The following is a 26,427-nucleotide window of genomic DNA, read 5'->3' on the forward strand; positions in this document are numbered from 1 at the left end:
TGTGCCTGTTCTGGCAAAGGATCACATCCAAAGATCTTCTAGGTCTATGTGAGCTGACTGGAATACAATCAAGTCCTTAGTGTACACCTTTAACCTAAAAAATGAAGGTAAGATTAGTTTCTAGAAGGAAACAGCAAGGTGTGAAAGTGACATCTTATTGGTGGGCAGACAAAATTATGAATGAAAGAAAGACTGGACAGAATAAGTAAAAATAAGATACACTCAAGTCTTAGGAGAACATACAAAAAAGAACACTGAGACAAAGATAGAAAGTGAATGCAATGGAGTGAAGTTCATAGAAATGCACTGGAAGTCAGTGCAGTTGGTGAATTTCAGTTCATGGGATTCATAGCCAGTTTGTACAACCAGTGAAATTTAGTGATAAGCTGAGAGAAGTTTGAATCAGTCATCATGGAGAAGAGTTTTGTGCCAGAATAGATGAGCTGAACCAGTCATGCAGAATTCAGAAAGAAGTAGAAAGGGTAAGCTTTTTCAGTAGTAAAAAGCCCTGGAGATGACAATTACATCTGTCAAATAAAATTGCATTTATATTTGGCACCCAATTTGATTGGAGAAAAAGAAACTGACAGCAACTTTTAAAAGTGTTGCAGAAAACAAGAGACATTGAACAGAAAGCTGCAGAGGATAAATTCACCTGGAATTGTTTTTAGAGGAAGCATCATTTCGTTGAGTTTGGCTGGACACCTAGATACTCGAGAGACTCTGAAGTTGCAAAAGACTTGAGCTCAGAGGAAGAAACAACAAAGGACCCTCTGAGACACTGAATCACAGCAAGTAACCGAAAAGACAATTTTACATATACACACGTCTCTTTTTATTTTTTATTGGTTACTTTATTTATTTACATTCCAAATGTTATCCCCTTTCCTGCTCTAAAATTCCTGTGAAACTCCATTTCAGATCCCTTAACACCAATGGTAGCAATTGAGTATAAAGAAATATTACTGGAAAAAGCCATTGTTGCCCTTCAACCTGATCTACCTATCATGACTGCCCTCCAGCAGACCCAACAAGCAGTTGAGGGTCAGATGCAGATATTTGCATCCAGCCAATGGACAGAAGCTGCTGACCCCTGTGGTTAAATTAGGGAAAGGCTGAAAGAAGCTTAGGAATAGGGCAAATCTGTAGGAGGACCAGTAGCCTCAATTAATCTGGACCCCTGAGATCTCTCAAACCCTGAACCACCAAAAAGGCAGCATATGCCAGCTGATATGAGGCCCCTATCACATATACAGCAGAGGACTGCTGGGTCTGTCTTCCATCAGAGATGATGCACCTAACACTCAAGAGACTGGAGAACCCAGGGAGTTTAGAGGTCAGGTGGGGTTTGGGGTTGGAAACAGCCTCATGGAGGGGTGGGTTGGAGGTATGGAATGTGGAAGAGTCTGAGGGTGGATGGGTGGGGGAGTAAAATCTGGAGTGTAAAATCCTGGAGGAGTCTCAAATCTGAAGGGTTGCAAGCTGGTACAACCACTCTGGAAGTCAGTCTGGCGGTTCCTCAGAAAATTGGACATAGCACTACCTGAGGACCCAGCTATACCACTCCTGGGCATATACCCAGAAAATGTCCCAACAAATAACAAAGACATATGCTCCACTATGTTCATAGCAGCCTTATTTATAATAGACAGAAGCTGGAAAGAACCCAGATGCCCTTCAACAGAGGAATGGATACAAAAAATGTGGTACATTTACACAATGGAGTATTATTCAGCTATTAAAAATAATGAATTCTAGAAATTCTTAGGTAAATGGCTGGAACTAGAAAATAACAACCTGAGTGAGGTAACCCAATCATAAAATAACACAGATGGTATTCACTCATTGATAATTGGTTATTAGCCCAGAAGCTTGCAATACCCAAGATTCAACTCACAGACCACATGAAGCTCATGAAGAAGGAAGACCAAGTGTGGGTGCTTCGGTCCTTCTTAGAAGGAGTAACAAAATACTCAAGGGAGCAAATATGGAGACAAAGTGTGGAACAGAAACTGAAGGAGGGGCCATTTGAAGACCATTGCAACTGGGTATCCATCCCATGTGCAGTCACCAAAGGTAGACGCTGATATGGATGTCAAGAAGTGCATGCTGACAGGAACCTGATATAGCTGTTTCCTTAGAAGTCTGCCAGAGTCTGACATATTCAGAGTCAGATGCTCACAGCTAACCATTGAACTTATCATGGGGTTCCCAGTGGAGGAGTTAAAGAGAAGGAACAGAAGAAGCTGAAAGGATTTGCAGCCCCATGAGGAGAGCAACAATATCAACCAACCAGAGCTCCCCAAGGTCTAAACCACCAGCCTGGAAGCACATAGGCAGGGACCCATGGCTCCAGCTGTATATGTAGGGGAGGATAGCCTTGTTGGGCATAGGTGGGAGAGAAGATCCTTGGTCCCATGAAGGCTGGATGCCAAGGGTGGGGAGGAGGGAGTGGGGGGAGTAGGTTGGGGAACATCCTCATAGAAGCAGGAGGAGGGGGAATGTGATAGGAGGTTCCTGAGTAAAGGGGAAATGGGGTCAGGGGATAACATCTGAAATGTAAATAAAATATCCAGTTTTTAAAACAATAGGGTAACTACAGAAAATGGCAATGCACTTTGGAAGTTTGAGGAAACAACACTGAGCCTATTTAAAATGAAGAAGTTACCAATTTTTGGAATTATCTATATTTTTCCTTTGAGTTAAACATTATACCATATGTATTAGTATTTTAAAAATCCATTATCCCCAAAATATCTACAATTCTGTGTGTGTCTCTCAGTTATTTTTGTTATGTAATTTTTATTGAATTCTTAAAGGGAGTAAAGTTCTCAAGTTCAAAGAGAAAAAAGGATTGTCAGGTACATGCCTGTAATCCAATCAGTCATCAGACTGAGGTGTTTGTCTGAGACAAGCCTGTGTATTCATGAAGTTCCATGCCAGCCAGAGTTATATAGTGAGACCCTGTGTAATAATAGAATAAAGAGGATTGAGAGATATTGAGTAGCTTCTCTGGAATTAGAAAATAGAGGATCATAAAAACATAAGTTGATAATGTTGAGAGCATTACACATTAATACAACTCTTTTGCATAACATTTTATACTCTTACAGTCATTTGAAAATATTATGTTACTTTAAGTAATATGAATACATAGCAGAAAGGATAGAGAATTTTGGTCTTCAGTTATATCTAAATAAGTTGATGCTGGATAAGATGAACTGCCTAACATTTTCTTCTCATTAATTAATAAAGAACCTTAAGCACCAAGTTACCACAAGAAACAGTAGCTATTTCAGGAAATGCTAAGGCATTTTCTTGTAAAGTGCACTTGACATCTAAAGTAATATACAGAAGTCTGTGCCATATAAGGACACGATTTGGAGAAGACACAAAGAGAAATTATTTTTTAAGAGTTATTTACTTTCATTTTTATGTTTAAGAATATTTGTTTGCATGTACATGTGCCCCACATGTGTTCAGTTCCAATAAAATAAGGGCACCAAATCCCCTGGGACTAGACTTACAGGTGGTTTTGAGCCACTTTATTGTTGCTGGGAACTAAAGGCAGATCCTCTACAGGAGCAGTAAGTTCTCTTCACCAATGTATCACCTGTCTAGCTCCAACCACTTTGTGATAAACGTCTGTATATGTTTCTGCCTCTGTGAATAAGAAACTGATGAAAATATTTATAGACCCTTTACACTGGAGAAAGAAGTGATACAGCAATGTTGAAGTTTCTTCCATGCTGATTTATTTAAATACATTGATTATGGAGTTTCACTTGTCTAACACTAAAATTACTTTGAGGCATCTCTTTTTCCCTTAATAGTGACCTATTTCTCAACTCTTTAACCAACTTAACAATCTGTGAACTATAATATAAAGGACTTCTCAGTACATCAGCATGACAAGTAGGTTTCCATCAACTTTAAACTCAAGAATTCCATCAGATAGGATTTCAAACCTATAGCAGAGAGTTTCTTCTTTAATCTCTGTAATCTTCCTACTTAATGTTCACATGAACAAATTTAATAAGTGCCTTAACTTATATCTTTCTTTTGCTGAATCTTTTGTTGTATACTATACAACAAATGTACTTTGATGTACCTACTTTTATTAAAATATGTTATTCGGGGCAACCAGAATCTTTTTTTAATCCGTAGTCATTAACAGGTGGGTATTAATACAGATGCAGATGCTTGCAGCCAACCATCATTGAACTGAGCACAGGTGCCCCAAAGGAGGAGTTAGTGGAAGGACTCAAGGAGCTGAAGGGGCCTTATCTGGCATTAGTGGGAGGGGAGGCCCTTGGTCCTGTTAAGGCTTGATGCCTCAGTGTAGAGCAATGCTAGGGCTGTGAGGCGGTATTGGGTGGGTGGGTGGGTGGGGAAGCACCCTCATAGAAGCAGGGTAAGGGGGGATGGGACAGGGAGGTTGCAGAGGGGAACTGGGAAAGGGGTTAATATTTGAAATGTAAATAAATAAAATATCCATTTTTTTAAAAAAGAAAGAAAAATGGTGGGTAGTGATAAACTAAAAGTGAGTGCTGTTTTGTATCAATATATAAGAAGTTTTATTGTCATACACAATTTCCTCAAAATTTAAACATCACCTTATTCAAGAAAGAAGGCATCTTTTAACAGTCAAAAAGTAAACACATATTCATTATTTGTAAAATTTTAATTGTACAAAATTTAAAATATCCCTCCCCAAGGTTGAAGAAGTAGTAAAAAATAATTGGATGATGAGACTTTCTAACAAGAGAAGGTGCTTGTGTAAGACCCCACAAAGGGAGGACTTCACCCAAGTCTCAGGAATTTATGGCCACCCAATAACTCACAAGACACTAAACTCGAAGCAATCAGCAAGAGGAATATTTCGATCAGCATGCTGAGGTCAAGACCCATGACCCATGCAGGGGCATTGGGGTTTGACTCCTGGCTTTGGAGGCAGAGAAAATTTAAAGGCAAAAACCACAAGGAAAAAAATCACAACACAGGGGGGGAACCACAACCCAGGGGAAGTGAAGGAGGGTTATTGGAGAGTACCTGTGGAAAGTCCCAGCCCATTACTCAGTTTGTGACAGGGTCCAAGGAACAGTCATGGGGAACATTTTGTATAGGCTATTTTCAAAGAGCCTATTCGTAATCAACCATCTATCTTGTGGTCAGCCAAGTTCCTGAAACCTAGAGCTCACGACCAAGCTGACCTGAACTCTTGGTTCTGTTCAGCCTGTTAGGACTTTTTGAAAATTATTAACCCTTTCACTTGGAAGTGATTCTCTAACCTCTTATGCTTTAGGCACGTTCTATAAAGAGATGCAGTCTTGCTGCTCTCATGAGTCTTCACCAAGGCTGGTTTGGGAGCTTTTATTGATGTGGGTACCTTGAGAAATCTGTGATTTCTGAACCATAGAAAAGATGGTAGAAATGTCCTGCTTAAAGCCAAATATTTAACAGTAGCACTTATTTCCTTAGTACCCTAGGCTAAGCATCCATTCCCATTCAGAGCAAAGAGAAGCATCCATGATTAAGTGAGCACAGCACTATGAGTACAAAAAAAGTTTATGGTGAGGTTTAGTACTTTGAAAGTTTAGATAAACAACACTAGTGCATATTTCCCCACCTACGACTATGGCCTAGGATTAGCCACAGATTCTTAATATGTTTACAGGAAAAGATATTTTTGTCCCTAAAGTTGTTTGGCATCAATATTGATCTGAGAATGTCTGGTTACCCTGTAGCTTTCATACATATTACCTAACTAGTTGACATTGTAGTTACAGTGCTCATAGCTAGGTAAGACTATTCATAAGTTTTCTGCCATAAATTCTGTACAGCACCTTCCAGTACTGTACTGGCTGGTATTGTGTGTCAACTTGACACAAGCTGGAGTTATCACAGAAAATGGAGCCTCCCTTGAGGAAATGCCCCCATGAGACCCAGCTGTAAGGAGAGGGCCCAGCCCATTGTGGGTGGTGCCATCCCTGGGCTAGTAGTCTTAGGTTCTATAAGAAAGCAAGCTGAGCAAGCCAAGTTAAGCAATCCAGTAAGCAGCATTCCTCCATGGCTTCTGCATCCACTCCTGCCTCCAAGTTCCTGACTTGTGTGAGTTCCAGTCCTCACTTCCTTTGGTGATGAACAACAATGTGAAAGTGTAAACTGAAAAACCCTTTCCTTCCAAACTTGCTTCTTGCTCATGATGTTTTGTGCAGAATAGAAACTCTTGATGCTGAAGCTCAGGGTTACAATATATACTAGGATAAAAGATTACACAAGTCACAACTATATCAATCTTAGTTTGATTAGACTAATGTTGAAGCATCTGTTTCTACAGCATAGTAACTAGAGACACAACATTCAATCAATTTTGATTTATACCTTTATCAATTATTTTATTTAATGTTTAACTTGTACAAATATTAATCTTTTTAATAAAAAATGTATTCACTTAAGGCATTTAGAATGTAAACAAAACTGCCATTTTTTTGCAATTTTGGAGTGGTCTTCAGTTAACAGAACAACAATTATCTTCATATGAGCTGCATCAGAGACAACTGAAGATGAAAGAAAATAAAACCCAAAATATAACCAAAAGAAAAAAATAAAACAAACTACTCTCCCCATATATAACTAATTTGTGCTGTGCACCAGCAAGAACCTGCTTTAAATTTGCATGCCAATTTTCAACCCCCAGACTGTACAAGGCAAGGTTAGTAACTATTGAAAATGACACCAAGGTAGGGCTGTCTAAAGACACATTGTGTAGTGTTAACTATACAAAAAGACATTATACAATTTAAAAACAAATCTTATACAACCTTACATTTCAATTTTTTTTCTTTAAAAGGAGTGAGTTGTGTACAGGGTGATTAAATGCTTTATAAGTAGAAAAAACTACGATAGAACCAACTTATTCATCATCTTCTTCACCATCATCTTCCTCTTCTCCCTCCTCCTCCTTCTCATTCTCTTCTTCCTCCTCCTCATCTTCCTCTTTTTTTCTTACTCTTTTCAGCCTTGACAACCTACACCCCCATACCCTGCCACCTGTTTCATGTCTAGTGTATACTGCCCACAAACTCTCAGATGTAAGATCATCTACTGATGGTTGGTAAACATATTAGCAGTCATATCTTTGAAGAAAAACATCTCTTTATCCAAGCAGGTACCAACTGCCATTAGCTCCTTCCCTGGGGGTGCACCTTCATGCCCTTGCATGCTAGAATTTTGTGTGACTTGAACTTACAAATAATTTACATTTTGTGTGTGTGTGTGTGTTTGTATGTGTGTCTACATATATGTATGTATGTATTATGTATGTGTGTGTCATCTATTGGTTTTGTTTTAAAATGGAGTTTCCAGATCATTTACTATTATCTAAAAGTATTAGCAAATTTACTTTTTTAAAAACTTAAAATATTTATTTATTTTGAATATGTATAAATGTTTTGCCTGCATGCACCTTTATTAATTGTGACCTCAGACACTAAAAGAGGATGTTAAAGACCCTAAAAACTGGAGTTCAGGATAGTTGTGAGCTTATAGAATCTTTATATTGTTCTCTTTGTTCTTAATTGATTGGTTTTAACCCTGAGTTTGATTATTTCGTGCCATCTACTCCTCTTAGGTGTGTTTGCTTCTTTTTGGTCTAGAGCTTTCAGGTATTCTGTTAACTTGCTAGTATAAGATTTCTCCCATTTTTTAAATTTTTTATTGGATATTTTATTTACATTTCAGATGCCATCTCCTTTAACCATTTTCCCTCCCTAGAAAACCCCTATCCCATCCTGCCTTCTCCTTTTTGCTTTTATACAATTTTTTAATGTTAATCAAAGGCTTTATAAATTTGGTAATGCTTAATGTCAAGATGCCTATACAATCAGAAGTGTAACCCAATAACCAGCCTAGGTATATCAACTATCTTTGACTGGTGGAGACACAGGAACATCTGCCTCCATGCCTTCCCCCACTCCGTCTCTCTGTCTCTCTGTCTTTCTCTCTCTCTCTCTCTCTCTCTCTCTCTCTCTCTCTCTCTCTCTCTCTCCTCACCTAGCTCCTCCTCTCCTCCTCCTCCTCTCCTTACTCCTCCTCTTCTCTCCATACTCCTCCCAACTTAGCTCCTCCTACATATCACCATCCAGGTAAATAAAATTTTTCTCTCAAAATACAATTAGAGCATAACTATACCAATTTGTGTCAGTAAGGTACAAAATAGAGCTAATACCCAGTCCATCATTTTGTTGAATAACCAGAATCTCTGTCATCTCTTCTAACTAAAAGACTAAGTTCTGAACTTGGCTTTTTTCTTGACTTTAGAATGGATGTCAGCTGAAAACCATCCTCTCAAATCTTTTCTCTCAAAGTAAATAGCCAGGATTGGCTATGAGACTACAAGTCTTCAACCCCTTCAGAAATCCAGAATGACTGAGTTAACTAAAATTATGAGAAGCACAAAGCATAGCTTCTAAAACTTAGCCAATTTATAAAGACCACTAAACACCTTGACAGTCCCTATACTACAAAACATTGGAGCATAGAAACCTCAGCCTTCTGGCCCAGGATCATCTGACAGACATAGTGATGCAGAATTATTAAGGGCTGCTTACTCTGTCTTGGCAGATATAATCAGTCGACTATTCTGCAAGTGTGTTCTTTTCTGGAGAGTAATTTGTCTGTAGATGAAAGGCAATTCTTGCCTAGTGGCTGTCTCACCACAACTGGAGTAACTCCAAAGAAGCTCAATTTCTTCTTAGAATCCAAGACAGGAAGCTGTCAGGAGCAGACAGGTCTCTAATCAAAATGAATATTAATACAGAAATGTTTATAATATCAATTCTGTGGACTTCTGATGTTTTGAAAACCAACTATGAATATAAGGCAATCTGGACTGTTGTCTGTTAACTCCTCTCAGCTATTTCTAACTAAATTCTAGAAAACACCCTATCAATAAACTCAGAGCCATGAATTTGCTATAGGCCCTTAAATCACAGGCTAACAATCTCAAATCAGTTAAAAAAGTTAAAGAAGGACTGGGTCTAAGCCATGTATTCCTAAATGTGTTATACAGGCACAATGCCTATGAAAGTAACAGTATTAATCTCACTTTTATACCAATAACAAGCTTGTACCAATGAAAACCTTAAATTTGAAATCAAAGTAAATTTTGTACCATTTAAGAAATTATAACTTCATCTTAATAATAATTATACATATTCTACCAATAGGTTATGGCTATGCAATAAATCCTAGCTAATCCTTCCTGTTCCAACAAGACCACTAATTTCCCTAGAAAGACAGCCCAATATTAACCACCTCAGTCCCCAAGCCCAGGGAATAGGGGCGCCAACTCTTCATTAACTTCTTCAAGCTGATTACAGGTGGTAAGATATTAGAAGAGTGGCGGGGAGAAGAGTAAATTGATAAGCCTCTGAGGCTGTGTCTTCACTGCATCCAGCTGGAATTCCAGGACATCAGAGGTTCAAGCAGGTCTGCTCAGCTTGCTTGATGAGTAGATACAGCAAGGCTGTGTATTCTGCAATATACAATTCTCAAAACAAAGTTTAGTATTAAGATAATTTTTGTTTGAATTCTGGAATCTAGTCTTCTGGCGGCCTGCCTCTGTCATGTCTAATCTATATAATTCTTGGAGTTTCTATGATGGTGTGTTCCCACCATCCTCCCATTCCCGCCTCCCTGGTCCTGAAATTTCCCAACACTAGGGAATCCAAACTTTCAGGCACCAAGGCCATCCACTTCCACTGATGCCTGGCAAGGCCACCCTCAACTACCTATACAGGTGGAGCCATGAGTTCCTCCCTTTGTGTTCTAGGACTAGAGATTTTAGAATAGCTACACCAGCTTCTTTCTTAGGACCATTTGCTTGAAAATTTTTTCCAGCCTTTTACTTTAAAGTAGAGTTTGTCTTTGTCAGTGGGGTTGGTTTCCTGTATGCAGCAAAATGCTGGGTCCTATTTATATATCCAGTCAATTTGCCTATGTCTTTTAATTGGGGAATTGAGTCCATTGATGTTAAGAGATATTAAGGAACAGTGATTGTTGCTTCCTGTTATTTTTGTTATTAGAGGTAAATTATCTTTGTGTGGCTATCTTCTTTTGGATGTGTTGGAAGAAGATTATTTTCTTGCTCTTTCTAGGGTATAATTTCCCTCCTTCTATTGGAGATTTCCTGCTATTATCCTTTTTAATGCTGGTTATGTGGAATGATATTGTGTAAATTTGGTTTTGTCATGGAATATCTTGGTTTCTCCATCTATGATAATTGAGAGTTTTGCTGGGTATAGTAGCCTGGGCTGGTATTTGTGTTCTCTTAGGTCTGTATGACATCTGTCCAGCATCTTCTAGCTTTTATAGTATCTGGTAAAAAGTCTGGTGTAATTCTGATAGGTCTGCCTTTATATGTTACTTGACCTTTTTCCCTTACAGCACTTAATATTCTTTCTTTGTTTTGTGCGCTTGGTGTTTTGATTATTATGTGACAGGAGGTATTTTTCTGGTCTAGTCTATTTGGTGTTCTATAAGCTTCTGCCATGATTATGGGCATCTTGTTCTTGAGATTAGGGAAGTTTTCTTCTATAATTTTTTGAAGATATTTATTGGCCCTTTAAGTTGAGAATCTAACTCTTATCTATACCTATTATCCTTAGGTTTGGTCTCCTCATTGTGTCCTGGATTTCCTGGATATTTTGTGTTAAGAACTTTTTGCGTTTTGCATTTTCTTTGACAGTTGTGTCAATATTTTCTATGGTATCTTCTGCACCTGAGATTCTCTCTTCTATCTCTTGTGTTCTATTGGTGATTCTTTATAGCTATGACTCCTGATTTCTTTCCTAGGTTTTCTATCTCCAGGATAGTCTTCCTTTGTGATTTCTTTATTGTTTCTACTTCCAATTTTATGTCCTGGATGGTTTTGTTCAATTCCTTCACCTGTTTGTGTTTTCTTATAATTCTTTAAGGGATTTTTGTGTTTCCTTGTTAAGGAATTCTACCTGTTTACCTGTGTTCTTTTCTTTTCTTTTCTTTTTTTTTTTTTTTTTTGCGAGTGTTATTTATGTCCTTCTTAAAGTCCTCTATCATCATCATTAGAAGTGATTTTAAATCTGAATCTTGCTTTCCTAGTGATATGGGGAGTTCAGGACTTTCTAGTGCGAGAGAACTAGGTTCTAATGATGCCAAGTACCATGGGTTGCTGATACTTATGTTCTTGTGCTTGCCTTTCACCATCTGGATCTCTGTAGTGCTGCCAGACCTGTCTCTGACTAGAGCCTGTCCTTCCTATTGCCTTGGTTGTATCAGAACTGTGAGGAGTGTGTGTTACTACTGGGGTTAGAGCTGTGGCCCAAGATCTGCTCACTGCTTGGGCCCAGACAGGAAGGAACCAGTGCTCTGGGCCAGGAGTGACTTCCTGGGTCCTAGTGGGTCCCTGTTACTCCCTGTTTGGGATGGGTGTTGCTGTCTCCTTATGTAAGATACTGCCTGGGTTAGAGCTCCTGGGAGCCCTGCTTCCTCTGGATTCTCTGAGATTGGGGGTAGCGCTGCTGCCAGGGATCTGCTCAGTGCTTGGGCCCAGACTGAAAGGACTCTCCCATTTCTTTATGAAGGTACTTAGGGATAAAAACTTTTCTCTTAGCACTGCTTTTATGGTGTCCTATAACTTTGTGTATGTTGTGCCTTCATTCTCATTGACTCCTAGAAAACCTTCAGTTTCTTTCTTTATTTCTTCTTTGACCTAGTGTTCTTTAATACTAAGCTTGTCAGTTTCCATGAGACTGTAGTTTATTTGTTGCTTCCATTGTTGAAGTCTAGTATTAATCCATGGTGATCTGATAAGTTGCACAGGGTTATCACAATCTTCCTGTTATCTTTTCAGGCTTCCTCTGTGAAGACAGAAGGTTCCATAACATGCTAAGAAGAAACTATATTCTTTTTTTTTTTTTTTTTTTTTTTTTTTGAGAGAAAGGTTCTGTTATTTTCACTATATTTCTTTTTGGTTTCTGTTTTGATGAACTGTTTCTTGGTGAAACTGGGGTGTTGAAGTCACCCAAATTAATGTGTGCATTTCTGTGTGTGATTTAAGGCTTTAGTGATGTTTCTTTTACAAATGTGGGTACCATCATATTTGAGGGACATAGATGTTCAGAATTGAAATGTAATCTTGGTGGATTTTTCCTTTGATGAGTGTAAAGTATCTTTTCTCCCTCTTTTTTGTTTGAAAGTTGATTTTATTAGATGTAAGAATGAGTACTCTAGCTTGTTACTTGGGTCTGTTTTCTTGTAAAATGTTTTTACAGATCTTTATTCTGAAATAGTGATTGTCTTTTTTGCTGTGGCATGGTTTCTGTATGCAACAGAATTCTGGATCTGTTTACCCATCCACTCTCTAAGCCTGGGCTTTTTAATAGAGAAATTGCATCCACTGATGTCAAGAGATAATAATAACCAATGATTCTTAATTCCATTTGTTTTAAACTTGGTGGTGTTAGTGTGTGTGTGTGTGTGTGTGTGTGTGTGTGTGTGTGTGTGTGTGTTTCACTTCATTTGCTTTTGTTGTGAGGTGATTAATTTCTTGTTTCCTTTGGTATAGTTATCCTCCTTGTGTTAAATTTTTTATTTTCTAATCCTCTATGAGGCTGGATTAGTGGAAAGATATTTCATAAATTTATTGTTTTCATGGAGTATCTTGCTTTCTCCATCTATTGTAATTGAAATTTTTGATGGGTATAATAATCTGGGATGACATCTATGGTCTCCTTGGGTCTACAAGACATTTGTCCAGGACCTTGTCACTTTTAGAGTCTCTTTTCAGAAGTTAGGTATAATTCTGATTGGTTTGCCTTTATATGTTACTTGGCCTTTTTCCCTTGCAGCTTTTAATATCCTTTCTTTGTTCTATACATTTAGTGTTTTAATTGTTACAGGACAAGAGGATTTTCTTTTCTGGTACACTATATTTTGTTCAGTGTAAGCGTCTTCTACATTTATAGCCATGTGATTTTTTTAGGTAAGGGGTGTTTTCTTCTATGTTTTTATTAAAGTCTTTTTCAGGCCTTTGAGCTGGAAATCTTCTGGTTTGATTCCTATTATTCTTAGATTTGGTCTTTTCATAGTGTCCCAAATTTCCTGGCTATTACATGTTAGAAATTGCTTAGATTTGGCATTTTCTTTGACTGATGTTTCACATTCTTTTATTGTTTCTTCTACACTTGAGATTCTTCTTCCTTCCATCTCTTGTATTCTGTTGGTGATCCTTGTGTCTGTAGTTTCTGTTCTCTTTCTAGGTTTTCCATATAAAGCTTTACCTTTGTTTCTGTTTTCTTTAGTGCTTGAGTTTCCATTTTCAGATATTAAACAGTTTTATTCATTTATTTAGTCCTTTGCTTGTTTGATTGAATTTTCCTGTTTTTCTTTAAAAGATTCATTAATTTCTTCTTTAAATGCCTCTATCATCTTGATGAGATGAGATTTAAAGTCTTTGTCATGTTCTTCTGATGCATTAGGTTATCCAGTGCTTGGTATAGTCAGAGAGCTTGGTTTTTGTGGTACCATATTTCACTGACTTTTATTGATTGTGCTCTTGTGCTTGCCTTCAGCCATCTTGTTGTCTCCAGTGTTGGCTGATCTGGTGGTCTCTGGCAGTAGCAGGCGTCTAGGATTGGTTGTACTGTGTGACAGCAGGACTCTTGGGAGACAGGCAGAGCTGTGGCCCTGGGAGTGGACAGCAGAGCCAAGATTGTAGTTTGAGATATGGACCAGAAAATGGAGCACAGAATGAATGAGAAAAAACTCAGGGCTGCTTGGTTTGCTGAGGGGGGCCAGAAGCAGGGGATTGGATCATGGATCTCTTACCTGGTTGTCCTGGTTGGCAGAAGGTCTCCTATCATAAAGACAGGGCTGTGGGCCAGGGTGTTTTTCAAGTATTTTATGAGTGGTTTTGCTTATTAGTAAATTGATCTGTAGTCTTGACTACATTTTCCTTTTGTACACAATAGTGATTTGGTACCATGGTCAATACTGACTTCCTAGAGTCAATTTAGAGGTGTCTCTGATCTTTAAATTTATGGACTAGTTTGAGTGCTTTTGTTCATTATGTCATAAAATATAAGAGTAATGATAATTCCAATAACTAAAAAATAAATAAAGAATTTGAAAAAAAACAGTATTCATTTGTTAAAAGTTTTTTTTTTTTGAATCTGTAGTGAATCTGATGAATCCTTAGTACTGGTTGTTGCTAGATGCTTTAATAACTCTTGCTTTTCTTACTCATTATTGGTCTATTTTAAATATTCTCTAGGTTTGATTTTTGGTTTTTTAGATTTTTTTAATTCTATATTCAACTTACTAAACATAACTTTATAGAACATTTCCTAATGATCCTGTGGAAATGCCAGTGAAATCTATAATAATATACATTTTTCATCTTTAACTTTGTGAATTTTCCCTTTTGTTTAGGTAGGATTAGAATCCTATGTGATTATGAGTAATTTTGCCACCAGGTGTTTTAATGAATACAGGAAATCTTCATGATAGAGATCCATAGTGATTTAAACCTTTATTTCTATTAACTATGTCTGGTTTATCTCTAATACTTAGTGGTAGAATCCCCAAAAAAATAATGTTATGTTATGGCCACATAGTTTCAGATTACTGGTATTTCTTAAGTTCTATATAGTACTACACATGAATTTTTTTGTTAAAACTCAAAAATAAAAGGAAACAGGGGATATAAGCTATATGTAGTTAATAAATATTCCAGAAAATGTTCATAGTATATATTTAAGTATACATCATTCATTGTATAATAAGGACAGTTACCCATAAGCAGCTGTGCTTGCTTACCAAGCCAAGCTTATCTGATATTGCCAATGAGTATGAAATCAGGCCTAGCAAGGAAAGATCACAGAAGACTGAGGCTGTGACAATTTTTAGTGAGAGCAATTAAGCTTTTCATATACTTATCACAAACAAAATATATTGTCAATTTTCAGGATTAATACTGTTGCGTCATCAGGATATAATGTCACTTGCAAGCTGTACAGGGTATAAATATTTAAGACCAAATGTCCTGTCAAATTTTCATCTTTCTTTGATTCAAAGAGATCATGCAGAGAAACACAAAGTGGCCTAAATGCTTCAGTGTCTGAGGGTCTGAGGGTCTTTCAGGAACTGAAAAAGCACATTGTGCCCCAGGAGCCATGAACTCTAACTTGAAAAACCTGTGATGGATGCCTCTCTAGGCAGCTAGGCCAGGCTGGGGTAAAGGGCAGGTGACAGGGGACTTGATAGGAGAAACTGGGAAGGGGATAACATTTGAAATGTAAGTAATTAAAATAACCAATAAAAAATGAAAAAAAAAAGTGCTAAAATTCCTTGTTTTTCTTTCTTCACAATTGAAAGTCTGTTGAGTTGGTCATAAAATTATTTCAGCAGGATGTGTTTGTGTAACATCTCCCACTTGTAGAGTACAACTGTGTATATATTAAATGTGGTGCATCTTCTCTCTGGTGAGTATGAATTATCAACAAGGAAATGATGACACACAATATCACGCAGTTAAGAAGCAAACAGATATAGCATGTGAATGCTCTGGGATAGATAATATCAAACCTCTAATGTTTATTCTTTGGGGTCTAGTAAATGATTTAAATGTGTTTGGAAGGAAGAACAACTTTCTGTAGACCTGTCGTAAAAATGTTTTGCCTGTTGTGCAGGGATTGTTTGTAATAAACTTAGCAAATTAATTGCAACCTCAGCCACCTACATATCAATTTAGGTGTGACAAGGGAGAATAGGTATCCCCAGTAGAAGGAAGTATTTTCTTTATAAATATTACTGGATGCTTAGAAAACAAGTCAGTTCTAATTAAAATGTGACATAACCCTTTATTTTTATATATTCAAAACAATAAAACTTCAATCAGAAAAATACAGCTTTAGCAAAACTGAAAAGGTAAAGTGCTAATGTGTTTATATTTCTCTCAGTACTATAAATTTGTAGATTATAATTTAATAATTTGTATAGAACATTTGATATCATGAATTTTAGTACATTGACCTTTAAGTTTAATTTTATGGTTATTACTGAAATTTTCTTATGATATAATTTAACTGATAAACTAATATATGTGGTAAGCCTCTGGAACATTTAATTCTTAACATTTTTATCTATAGTTACAATAAAAATAAAAAAGCATACTGAAGGGGTGTTTCTTTGATTATAATGAAAGCACATTTTGCTGTTTGGCAATAGAGGAAACATTATTAGTAAAAATAACAGCATTCATAGTACTTTCCCTGTATTAAAAACTCTCCCAGAAGAGGAAGAAACAGATAGCAACTGTATCTTTCCTGTTATAAATTTCATCTTTGGAAAACAGTAGCAGATTTGATTATGAAGACTTATGCATTAATATCAGTTGTAAGACTCCAAATTAAAACATAACAAAATTTGAACACAATGTATGTCTATATTTGTTTAACATGGTAAAAGTTATTCTATTTTTCATGGAGATAATTTACATACAAGGAAAATTAAATAGAGTTATATTACTCTAATAAAGAGGAAAAAGCCAAATGCCTATTATTTACTCAATATCATCTATGTTAATTTAATCTGTAAGAGTTAGCAATATCTTTTCATGTGGAATTTGAATTTTAAGTTTTCACATTTTCAGTGAATCTTTCCACTTGATTCATGTGAAGCAGCCAATACTAATGATAAGTTGTGCCATTACTTTAATTTGACATCACACATCAGATAACAGACTAGATCAGAGCTTTATCTGTACCTGTAATACAATGATACACAACTTGGAGTGAAGAAAAAGACACAAACATATGCATAGAAACTCTGGGGGTATTCAATGCAATATCCAATAGGCTTTGTCTACCAGGGTGACAATAGCCTACATAGACTAGAAGAGGTTTCTCAGAATCCAGATTGCATAATTGATAATTGAGTTAGGATTTTGTTTTCTCTGAGTACTCCTAAAACTTTTACTCAGCAAAAGAACACTGTGATTATTTCCCCATACCTATTTCTGCATATTTTCCTACCACAAAAGACAGAGTGTTATATATGCTTATGATTTTTCCTTTTTGGGGTGAGAAAATAGCATGTACCAGTTAGAGTATAGTCTTCGTTTTCCAAACCTATTTCTTTCATGTGTTTGCTTAAGTCTTTTATTTAAGAAGTAGAAAGTCAACAAAATAGACAGACAAAAAGAATGAAGCCTTTTTCAAAAAGAAAAAAAATAAAAATGTGACAGCAAGAGAAAAATATAATAAAATTTTACAACAAAGAAAACTATGCTTTAAGCCATCATCTATAGTTAGGAGAATGTTTGATTGTTATGAGAAAAAGTTTTATGCTTACAGCAAGGGTTGCCTTGAGCTCATACCAATACAATTACTTCATTTTCTAAGAACTTGGGTTATAGAATTGTTTTATAACATATTGCTTAATGTAAACTTTTTCAGACTTGTTTTCTTCCTGTGCAAAAAAAATAGCAAGGACATAAACAACTTGTTTTCACTACATAAAACTATAAAATTTAATTAATGAACATTTAACAAACTTCTATGTATGCAACTCAATGGAAATTCTCACAAGAAACAAGATGGCTTCTGAAATATTTAAAGTCCCTTCTACTGATGTAATACACAGGGTTATTTCATTTCAACCTGGCTATTTTTTTCAGTTTCTATTATGTCTTTCTCTCTCTCTCCACCTCTCTCTCTCTCTCTCTCTCTCTCTCTCTCTCTCTCTCTCTCTCTCTCCCTCTGTGTGTGTATGTGTGTGTGTCTCTCTCTCTCTCTCTCTCTCTCTCTCTCTCTCTCTCTCTCTCTCTCTCTCGTGTGTGTGTGTGTGTGTGTGTGTAGAACAAGAATTGAGCTCTACATATTTAGGAGTAAACATCATGTAAAAAAATAAAACAGCAGAAGCTGGCATACATAGGATTCTGAACTAGAACTCAGTATTACAAAACAATATATTGAGGCAATGAATACAAAGAAATAAGTGGTTATATAAAGAATATTCAGGGATGAGGTCTGGAGAAATAGTTCAGTGATAGGGGAAGTTGCTACTAAACTTGATGGCTTGAGTACAATCCCTTGATTCCATGTACTGCAGGAAGAAAGCCAACTAAGAGAAGACACTTTCTGACCTCCAATGTGTGCTGTGAAATGTGTACAACACATTTCACTCAACCTATACTACACATACACACAAACACACACACACACACACAGAGAGAGAGAGAGAGAGAGAGAGAGAGAGAGAGAGAGAGAGAGAAAGAGAGAGAGGAGGATGGAGAGAGAGACATAATAAAAATTAAAAATAAATAGCCAGGTTGAAATGAAATAATCCTGTGTATTTCATCAATAGAAGGGAATTTAAATATTTCAGATATGATAAGTCAGAAAGTACTTTTAATTCAGATTTAAAATAATAGGTTTTTATTATTTAATCTTTAAAAAAAACCTCCAGATTTTATTCCCCTCCCTGTCCACCTTCTGACTGTTCCACATCCCATACCTTGCCCTTTTGTCTCCATGAGAATGCCCCCACACCGCAACTTCTACCCCTCCAGACCTCTAAACAAACTCTTTGGAGCTTTCAGTCTCTTGAGGGTTAGGTGGATCTTCTATGACTGAACCCAGACCCGGCAGTCCTCTGCTGTACACGTGTTTGGGGCCTCATATCAGCTAGTGTATGCTGCCTGGTTCATGGTCTAGTGTCTGAGAGATCTTGAGAATTCAGGTTAGTTGAGACTGCTGGTCCTCCTACAGGGTCGCCCTCCTCCTTAGCTTCTTCCAGTTTTTCCTAATTCAACTACAGAGGTCAGCAGCTTCTGTTCATTGGTTGGGTGCAAATATCTGCATTTGACTCGAGGCCCAAAGTGGGATCCACCTCAAGGGGAGGCCCCAAGGCCTGACACTATTATTGAGGCTATGGAGTGCTCACAAAAAAGGGGGCTATCATGACTGACTTCTGAAAATAATAGTTTTTATGTGCTGTTTGTATTTCTGGATCCTCTTATATAACATGCAATTTTCTACTTTTATTCATTTACTGGCATGCTTCATAATTATATTTTTCATCATAGATGAATATCACTTCATAGTGTACACATACTACATATTCTTTATATATTTACCAGTTCAGAGACATTCTGCTTTGTTTTCAATCTCCTGGCTACTGTGAACAGAGTGACAGTGAACACAGATGAATAAACTTTTGGGTCTTATGCCATAGCTGTCATATGATAAATGATTGATTGATTGTGATTTTAATGAAATTATAACATTTATTCCTTGCTTTTATTCCTCAACATCTTTTTTTTCCACCCTTTGAAATAACTGTTATTAACATTGTGGTTGCCAAATTTAGGATATTAGCTTATAAAACATAAGAATGAGTATTTTTGTTTAATAGATTTTAATTATTAATTGAAATATGTACTAATGTTATAGTTATATATTTATTAGTATACAAGTAAAAGAGAAAAATCATCTAAAAAGGATGCCACCCTCAATGTTTTATGCATTAAAAGATTACATACACACACACAAAAAAATAAATGGAAACTCTTATTCTGTCACTGGCAGATGAAGCAAAACCTTAAGTCCTGTTTAACTCATACTGCATGTGAGGTTGAAATGTGAGATATAAATAAAATGTTAAGAATAAGTCTCCAAGACATCAAGGCTATTTTTGAAATTCAAAGATAAATAATATTTTGAAAGTTTTAATCCTTATTAACTTTGGGAACTAGCTTAAACAAATTCTGAGGTCATGGATACAGAGGGAGAGAGGGAGATTGGATAAGTGGTGTCAGAGAGCAACAGCAAGATCAAGTCCACATGAATTTCCCTTCTGCTATGGCAAGTGAATAAAAATGTACAGTTTTATAGATTTCATTAATACAGTTAGAATATATATCTAACATGGATAACTGACTTGAAAGACTTTATGTATAAACCTGTTTTTTATTCATGTAAATTCACTGCTTCTAGAGTTCCAGAATCATCACCCAGAATAAAAACCTTCAAAAGTCATCAAAAAGAAAAATCCTTAGAAGTTATAAAGACAGAAACACAATCCCAATTTTGTTTGAGAAGAAAATGCAATCTAAATATGTGAACCTACAAAGAGCAAACAAATTTAAAATCACAGACAGAAATCTTACTGTACCTATAGAATTTATTCTCTTGGGATTTTCTGATATTCCCAAATTGCACTGGCTTCTCTTTGGTATCTTCCTCTTCATCTACATGATTATCCTGCTGGGAAATGGCATCATCATTCTAATCACAAGGGTTGAGCCCACTCTGCAAACCCCCATGTATTTTTTCATCAGCAATTTTTCTTTCCTAGAAATTTGCTATGTTTCAGTCACTCTCCCTAGGATGCTTATGGATCTCTTCACACTGAAAGGAAATATTTCTTTTCTTGCCTGTGCTACACAAATGTGTCTATTCCTTATCCTGGGAGCCACCGAATGTTTCCTCCTGGCTGTGATGGCCTATGATCGCTATGTGGCTATCTGCAACCCTCTGCTGTATCCTGTAGTTATGAGTCCCAAGGTGTGTACCCAGCTAGTGGTTGGTTCCTGGGTCATTGGTATTCCCATTCAGGTGGGGCAGACATATCAGATTTTGTCTCTGCCTTTCTGTGAATCTAACCAAATTAATCACTTCTTCTGTGACATACCTCCACTACTCAAATTGGCATGTGGGAACATCGTTGTGAATGAAATTGTGGTCTTTATTTTCGCAGTATTGATTGTCACAGTCCCATTCATGTTAATCCTTGCATCTTACAGCAGGATCATCTCAAACATCTTGAAGTTGCCATCAAACACAGGAAGGACAAAAGCCTTTTCTACCTGCTCTTCCCACCTTATAGTTGTGTTTTTATTCTATGGATCAGCTAGTATCACCTATTTAAAACCTAAGTCCAATAAGTATGAGGGGACAGACAAACTTCTCTCTGTGTTTTATACCATTTTGACTCCAATGTTCAATCCCTTGATATATAGCCTGAGGAACAAAGATGTCACAGGAGCACTAAGAAAATTATTTACCAGATTGTTAGCATTGTGAGTCAATTAAAGTCAGATAAATTATATTTTTGAACATCTAATTAGAACATAATTTCATCTTATAGATTAGTAAAAAATTAATAATATGTTGTTTTCTTAATGGATTCTATGCTTCAAACATATCTGCAAGCTCATTAACAATGTTTTGCTTTTAAACATCAGTGTTTCTCTTTGCTTTATACAGGCAAAACGAGGTTTTATAAGTCAATAAAAAATAGTTGTACTTTGCTGGTGCCAAAATGTCCTTATAAAATATTTGTCCCTGTGGTTTTCAAGTTTTTTTTCTGATACTTTTGCCTACTTTGGGGATATTTTGGGATACTTGGTGTACATCTGCTTGGTTGCTTCTTTTAGCTTTGATATGATGATATGTGCCTAGTATTATTGTAAAGTGTAGTGTTTGCACAGTTGATATTCCTGGGAGGTCTGCTCCATTCTGAAGGGACACAAGAATAGAAGTGGATCTCAAGAGAGGTAAGGTGAGGTGGAGAGACTGGTAGGAGGGAGAAAGGGGAAACTGAAGTTTGGATGTAATACATACAAGAAGAGTAAAAGAAAAAATTCTTTCCTTTCTCATATAGTTAGCTACAGTTAGTTAATACAATGATAAGAAACATAAATAATATTTCATCATTTCAAACATGGGAACCTTTCATGGGGATAAAAATCCTTACCTTAAGCTTTCTCCAAATAATAGGAAATTACACAGAAAGCAAACACTGCTTGCATAAAACTTGAGATAAAATATGATGTAATTAGGTCTGTAACATACTATATAAAGTGATTTAAAATGATTTTTTTCTACATTGCATATTGGTTCTGTGATGTATATATTATTATTAGCTTTTAAATTTCTAATATAAAAGTACATAATTTATGTGTTCTAAAGATACTTAACAGAGGTATATTCCTAGTTCTTTTCATATTTAAAAATTTATATCAACAAATAAAATACTCTAATTGGAAATTAATATATTACTATGGTCAATACTGGTTATTTAACAGGAAAAGCAAAGAGATAATAGACCATTACATCTTAACTCTGTGATTAGAACGCATGGGATAGCTAATTTAAAAATCAATATCCCAAGAAGTAGTATATGTGCCAGTTTGGATTCAGCAACATGAGTGCTTTGGAGATTACATCCAAAGATCTAAGTTTTTTGTGATCTGGATAATACAGACATACTGTAAGTACACACCTTTAATTTCAAACAATGAAAGTAAGGTTAGTTTATAGATGGAAGCAGCCATGTTTGAAAGAGACATCTTTTGAGGGGCAGACAAAGTTACAAATCAGAGAAAGATTTTAAAGAATGAGTCAGAGATGGACTATGCCAAACTCTAATGAGAACAGACAGGAAAGAGAGGTGATTTAAGAGAGCATCACAAAGAGAGAAATTGAGAGAGAGAGAGAGAGAGAGAGAGAGAGAGAGAGAGAGAGAGAGAGAGAGAGAGAGAGGCAGAGACAGAAACAGAAACAGAGGTAGACAGAGAAAGACAGAGAGTCAGAGAGAGAGACAGAGAGGAGGCATTTTTACCAGGAGTTTTACAGTTCAGTTAGAGGTAAAAACAGAAGAAGACAAAGAGTGAGAATGAGCCAGAGGTTAGAATTGACTGCCAGAGTTAGTCTGAGTCCAAGCAGAGTAATTCAATGGGAATCTACGGAAAGCCAGTTTAAATCAGTCAACTTTAAGAGGAATTTTGAGCTGAATTAGCCAGCAATAGTTCAGAAAGAACTAGAAAGTGATAACTTATCAGCAGTATGTCTCAAGGGCTGAGATATTCCAGGCCTAGCTTAGAAGACAGAGGCTAGAATCTGAAGCCTTCAAGGTCCAGGCTTGCAGAAAATTAGATTTCATGGAATCTAGAAACTTCCTGGGCTAGGTCTAAGGATAGTTAGAACTGAGAAAGAAATGCTCTGCGATCAGCCCGAGACATATATGTACACAGCTTGTATACAACCCTCATCTCATCCCTTCATCACAGGAAATAAAAGTTACTTTTACAATTATTACAGAAAATTACTCAATTGTAAAGATCAAAATTTTATTTTAAATGTTTTTTTTTTAACCTAATATATGATGTATTATTGGGCTCCAGAAGAGTACATTTCAGTTTGTTTTCAGTATTTGAGACTTGAAGGGAAGAATCATGAGGAAAGTTTTGAAAAATGGACATTTTTTATCATGACTATGCAAGTGGTTAATACTGGCATCTACATAAATTTGTCCTTAGAGCCAGGTTACACAAGTCATTACCAATGACAATTTATCAGTAATCTGTTGCATATGCATAGGCTTATATTTCAAATATTTAAAATATTACTATCTACTGGAAGCTAATAAACCGCTATATTAACCATTTGGAGGGATTTCATCTTTTTTTTTTTTTTTCCCCATGAGACTCGGCAGGAGAGTCACACAGGAAGAGGGAGAGACAGCGGGATTTGAACTCCGGTAGAAGGGCACGGCTGCCCTCTGCAGGCTGGAGCCTAAGCTGCTGTGCCACCGCTGGCTTGCTTGGGATTTCATCTTCAAATACAGCATTTTTTTCAATTCTCATGAACATGTAATAACAAAATACATTTAATTATTGTTAAAAACCTTGAGGAGTTCAAAATTGTTCAAAAGTCCAATATAAAAATGCTTTCTGGGACCCAAGATAAAGTCTTAAACATACGATTTATGAGAAGGCTTTTTGGGAGGAGACAAAACCTACACGTCTACTCACTTCAGATAGGGAGAAAACCGACCAAAATACAGACATGATCAAAGTCTAAATTGCTGAAACAAGCAGATATATTTGCCACTTATAGGGTTATGGGTCAGAGATTTTTAATTTTTAATAGGAGCAGAAATGACTCAAACACAACTGTGTCTCAACATCCACACCAGAAGCTCACAAATGCTGGGAAACAGGAGCCCACTGCATAGCCTACAGGCAGCTAAAGAGGCATTTCCAAGTTCCGAGTTCTTCTAAACCTTTTCTAGGCAGATTGGCCAGTTTCTGCTTTTTCCAGATTTTGGTCTCCTGAATCTTTGCACATTTTTTTTTTTTAAATCTGGGAGTAATTATCAGAAGCTTGGCTTTTTTACTCTTGGAAAGAAAGAGCTCAGTGAATTTAGTCAATTTCAGGGACTTATTTTGAGTTGTTTATCTTTCAGCTTAAAGAGAGTTTGTGCAGGATATAAGGTTTTCATCTTGAAGGAAATTGTTACACAAAACTCTGGGTCAAGAGCAATTAATTATCTGTTATATAATGACAACATACAATAAAAGACAGATAATATATTATTCCAAAAAATATTGGAAATTGAGAAAGGGAGAAGAGAATTAACACCAGACCAAAACTCAATGAAGCAAACATTAAATAGTGGATCTCCATGTAGCACTGGCAGCAAGTAGAACAAAATATTAAGTCCTTAAAAAGCCTTGTGTTCTTGAATTTGTAGTATATAACTTCACTCCTCCTTCTGGCTTCAGATCTTCCCTGAGGATGTCCTTACTAAAGATCCACAGGCTCAGTGTCTCTGTCACCCTAAAATTCCACATATAGTTTGGTTTCATTTTATATGGTCATCCTTTGAGGATTTGCCTTTAGAAACACTGACATTTTATACACCATTGGCTTACCTTTGAATTCTTAATGAAAACTTTATGAACCTGTAAGGGTTACATTCCAGATACCTGCAAAATGGCATAAGCAGAAGATTCCAAGTTCTGACCTTATTTAGAGTTAAATGTGTGACATTGAACCATGTGAATAGCAATCTCTGTCTATGTGACAGAATTCAGGGAAATAGTTCTCTAAATTGTAGGGTAACAGGCCAATGGGCAACAACCCATCCTCAGGCTGTTCTCTACCTGAAACTTGGAAATCTCCACCCCTATGACTCAGTTATAACAGCCAAGTGATACTTACCTCCACAATGTACTTTTCCACTAGCTCTCAGTGCACAAGCTTTTAAAATCCTATAAACTGGCAGTGGTGGCGCACGCCTTTACTCCCAGCACTTGGGAGGCAGAGGCAGGCGGATTTCTGAGTTCGAGGCCAGCCTGGTCTACAGAGTGAGTTCCAGGACAGCCAGAGCCACACAGAGAAACCCTGTCTCGAAAAAACAAACAACAACAAAAACAAAACAAAACAAAAAAAAAGAACACTAGACACACAAATGGTACACAGACATACATGCAGGCAAAACACTCATACACTAAAATAAAATAAAATAAATCCTATAAAAGCCCACCCTTCCATGCAGTTCTTTGCGTTCCCTCTTCCCATTCAGAGGCAGCTGAATTTCTGAATTTCTTTCCAATAAATTTCTTATATGAGGATTGTTGTGTGGTGTGACTTTATGTATTCTTTATTTCCCTACTTTATTTCCCCACTAGAAAAAAAGTTTTTCACAAATTATCCCTTGTTCAGATTTTGTCTCAATAGAAATATTTTGAAATAATATATAACCTTAAACTTTGAGGTTACCAGTATAAGACTGGCCAGTTCTTTTAGGTAGTGCAAGTCATATTGTGCCATTTTCAAAATTTAGTATATTTTAGTGGCATGTTTTAATCACTCTAATAACTCCATAATCCTTATTCACACTTTAAAATGCATAATATTGTTAGGAAATTATATAATTAAAAATATTTCTACCATAGTCTGGTCAATTCTTATTTCAAGCCTGAACCTCCCCCAAAATAATAGAATTAAGTGAGCTGTGTCAATGCTACATAATGTCCATTAAATTCTCTTGAAATTCTCTGTATCAAGTGTCAATTTAAAATTAAGTTTTATTAAAAATTATATTTATAGTGTTATTTATCCTTCTTGCTATCCAGTCTTGTAAAACACACACCCTCTCCTACTTCAATAATATGAAATTATCTTACTGTAAAACCTTCCTAAAATATAATATCTACATAGATAAATGTGTATATATAATATACATATAAATAAATATGCTATCTAACAGATTTTATTATATATATATATATATATATATATATATATATATATATATATATATATAATTAAAAACAAATTACCCTGTAGTGGGGCAACAAACAAGATGTTGTCATCACTTTTGTTTACCTTCTAGAACTCGATGGAAAGACCACAAGTTGAAGATATCATTTCCTTTACTCAAAGAATGTGGGGAAAACAAATTGGTATTGATCTGGACGCTTTGTGCCATGTCACTGACTTTTATAGCTTTTCATGGTGCCAGACATGTTTCTAGAAGACAAAAGTAATCATCATTCATACCAGCCATGAAAGCTAAGAGATACTATCACAG

General features: G+C 36.3%; 1 protein-coding gene across 1 annotated transcript; it reads left to right on the top strand.

Annotated features, from left to right (window-relative positions):
• The first annotated feature begins 15,887 nt into the window (after positions 1-15,887).
• Positions 15,888-25,434, top strand: LOC117704042 (olfactory receptor 10AG1-like). Its single transcript, XM_076929026.1, has 2 exons — positions 15,888-15,969; positions 20,040-25,434. The coding sequence occupies exon 2, from the start codon at positions 20,148-20,150 to the stop codon at positions 21,126-21,128; it is 981 nt and encodes a 326-aa protein (XP_076785141.1). The 5' UTR covers positions 15,888-15,969; positions 20,040-20,147; the 3' UTR covers positions 21,129-25,434.
• The last annotated feature ends 993 nt before the right edge of the window (positions 25,435-26,427 follow it).

This window comes from Arvicanthis niloticus, chromosome 2 (genome assembly GCF_011762505.2).
Source record: "Arvicanthis niloticus isolate mArvNil1 chromosome 2, mArvNil1.pat.X, whole genome shotgun sequence".
Classification (NCBI taxonomy): Eukaryota; Metazoa; Chordata; class Mammalia; order Rodentia; family Muridae; genus Arvicanthis; species Arvicanthis niloticus.

Coding starts and splice junctions, on each gene's coding strand:
- LOC117704042 (XM_076929026.1), top strand. CDS start 20,148: ATGCAATCTAAATATGTGAACCTACAAAGAGCAAACAAATTTAAAATC.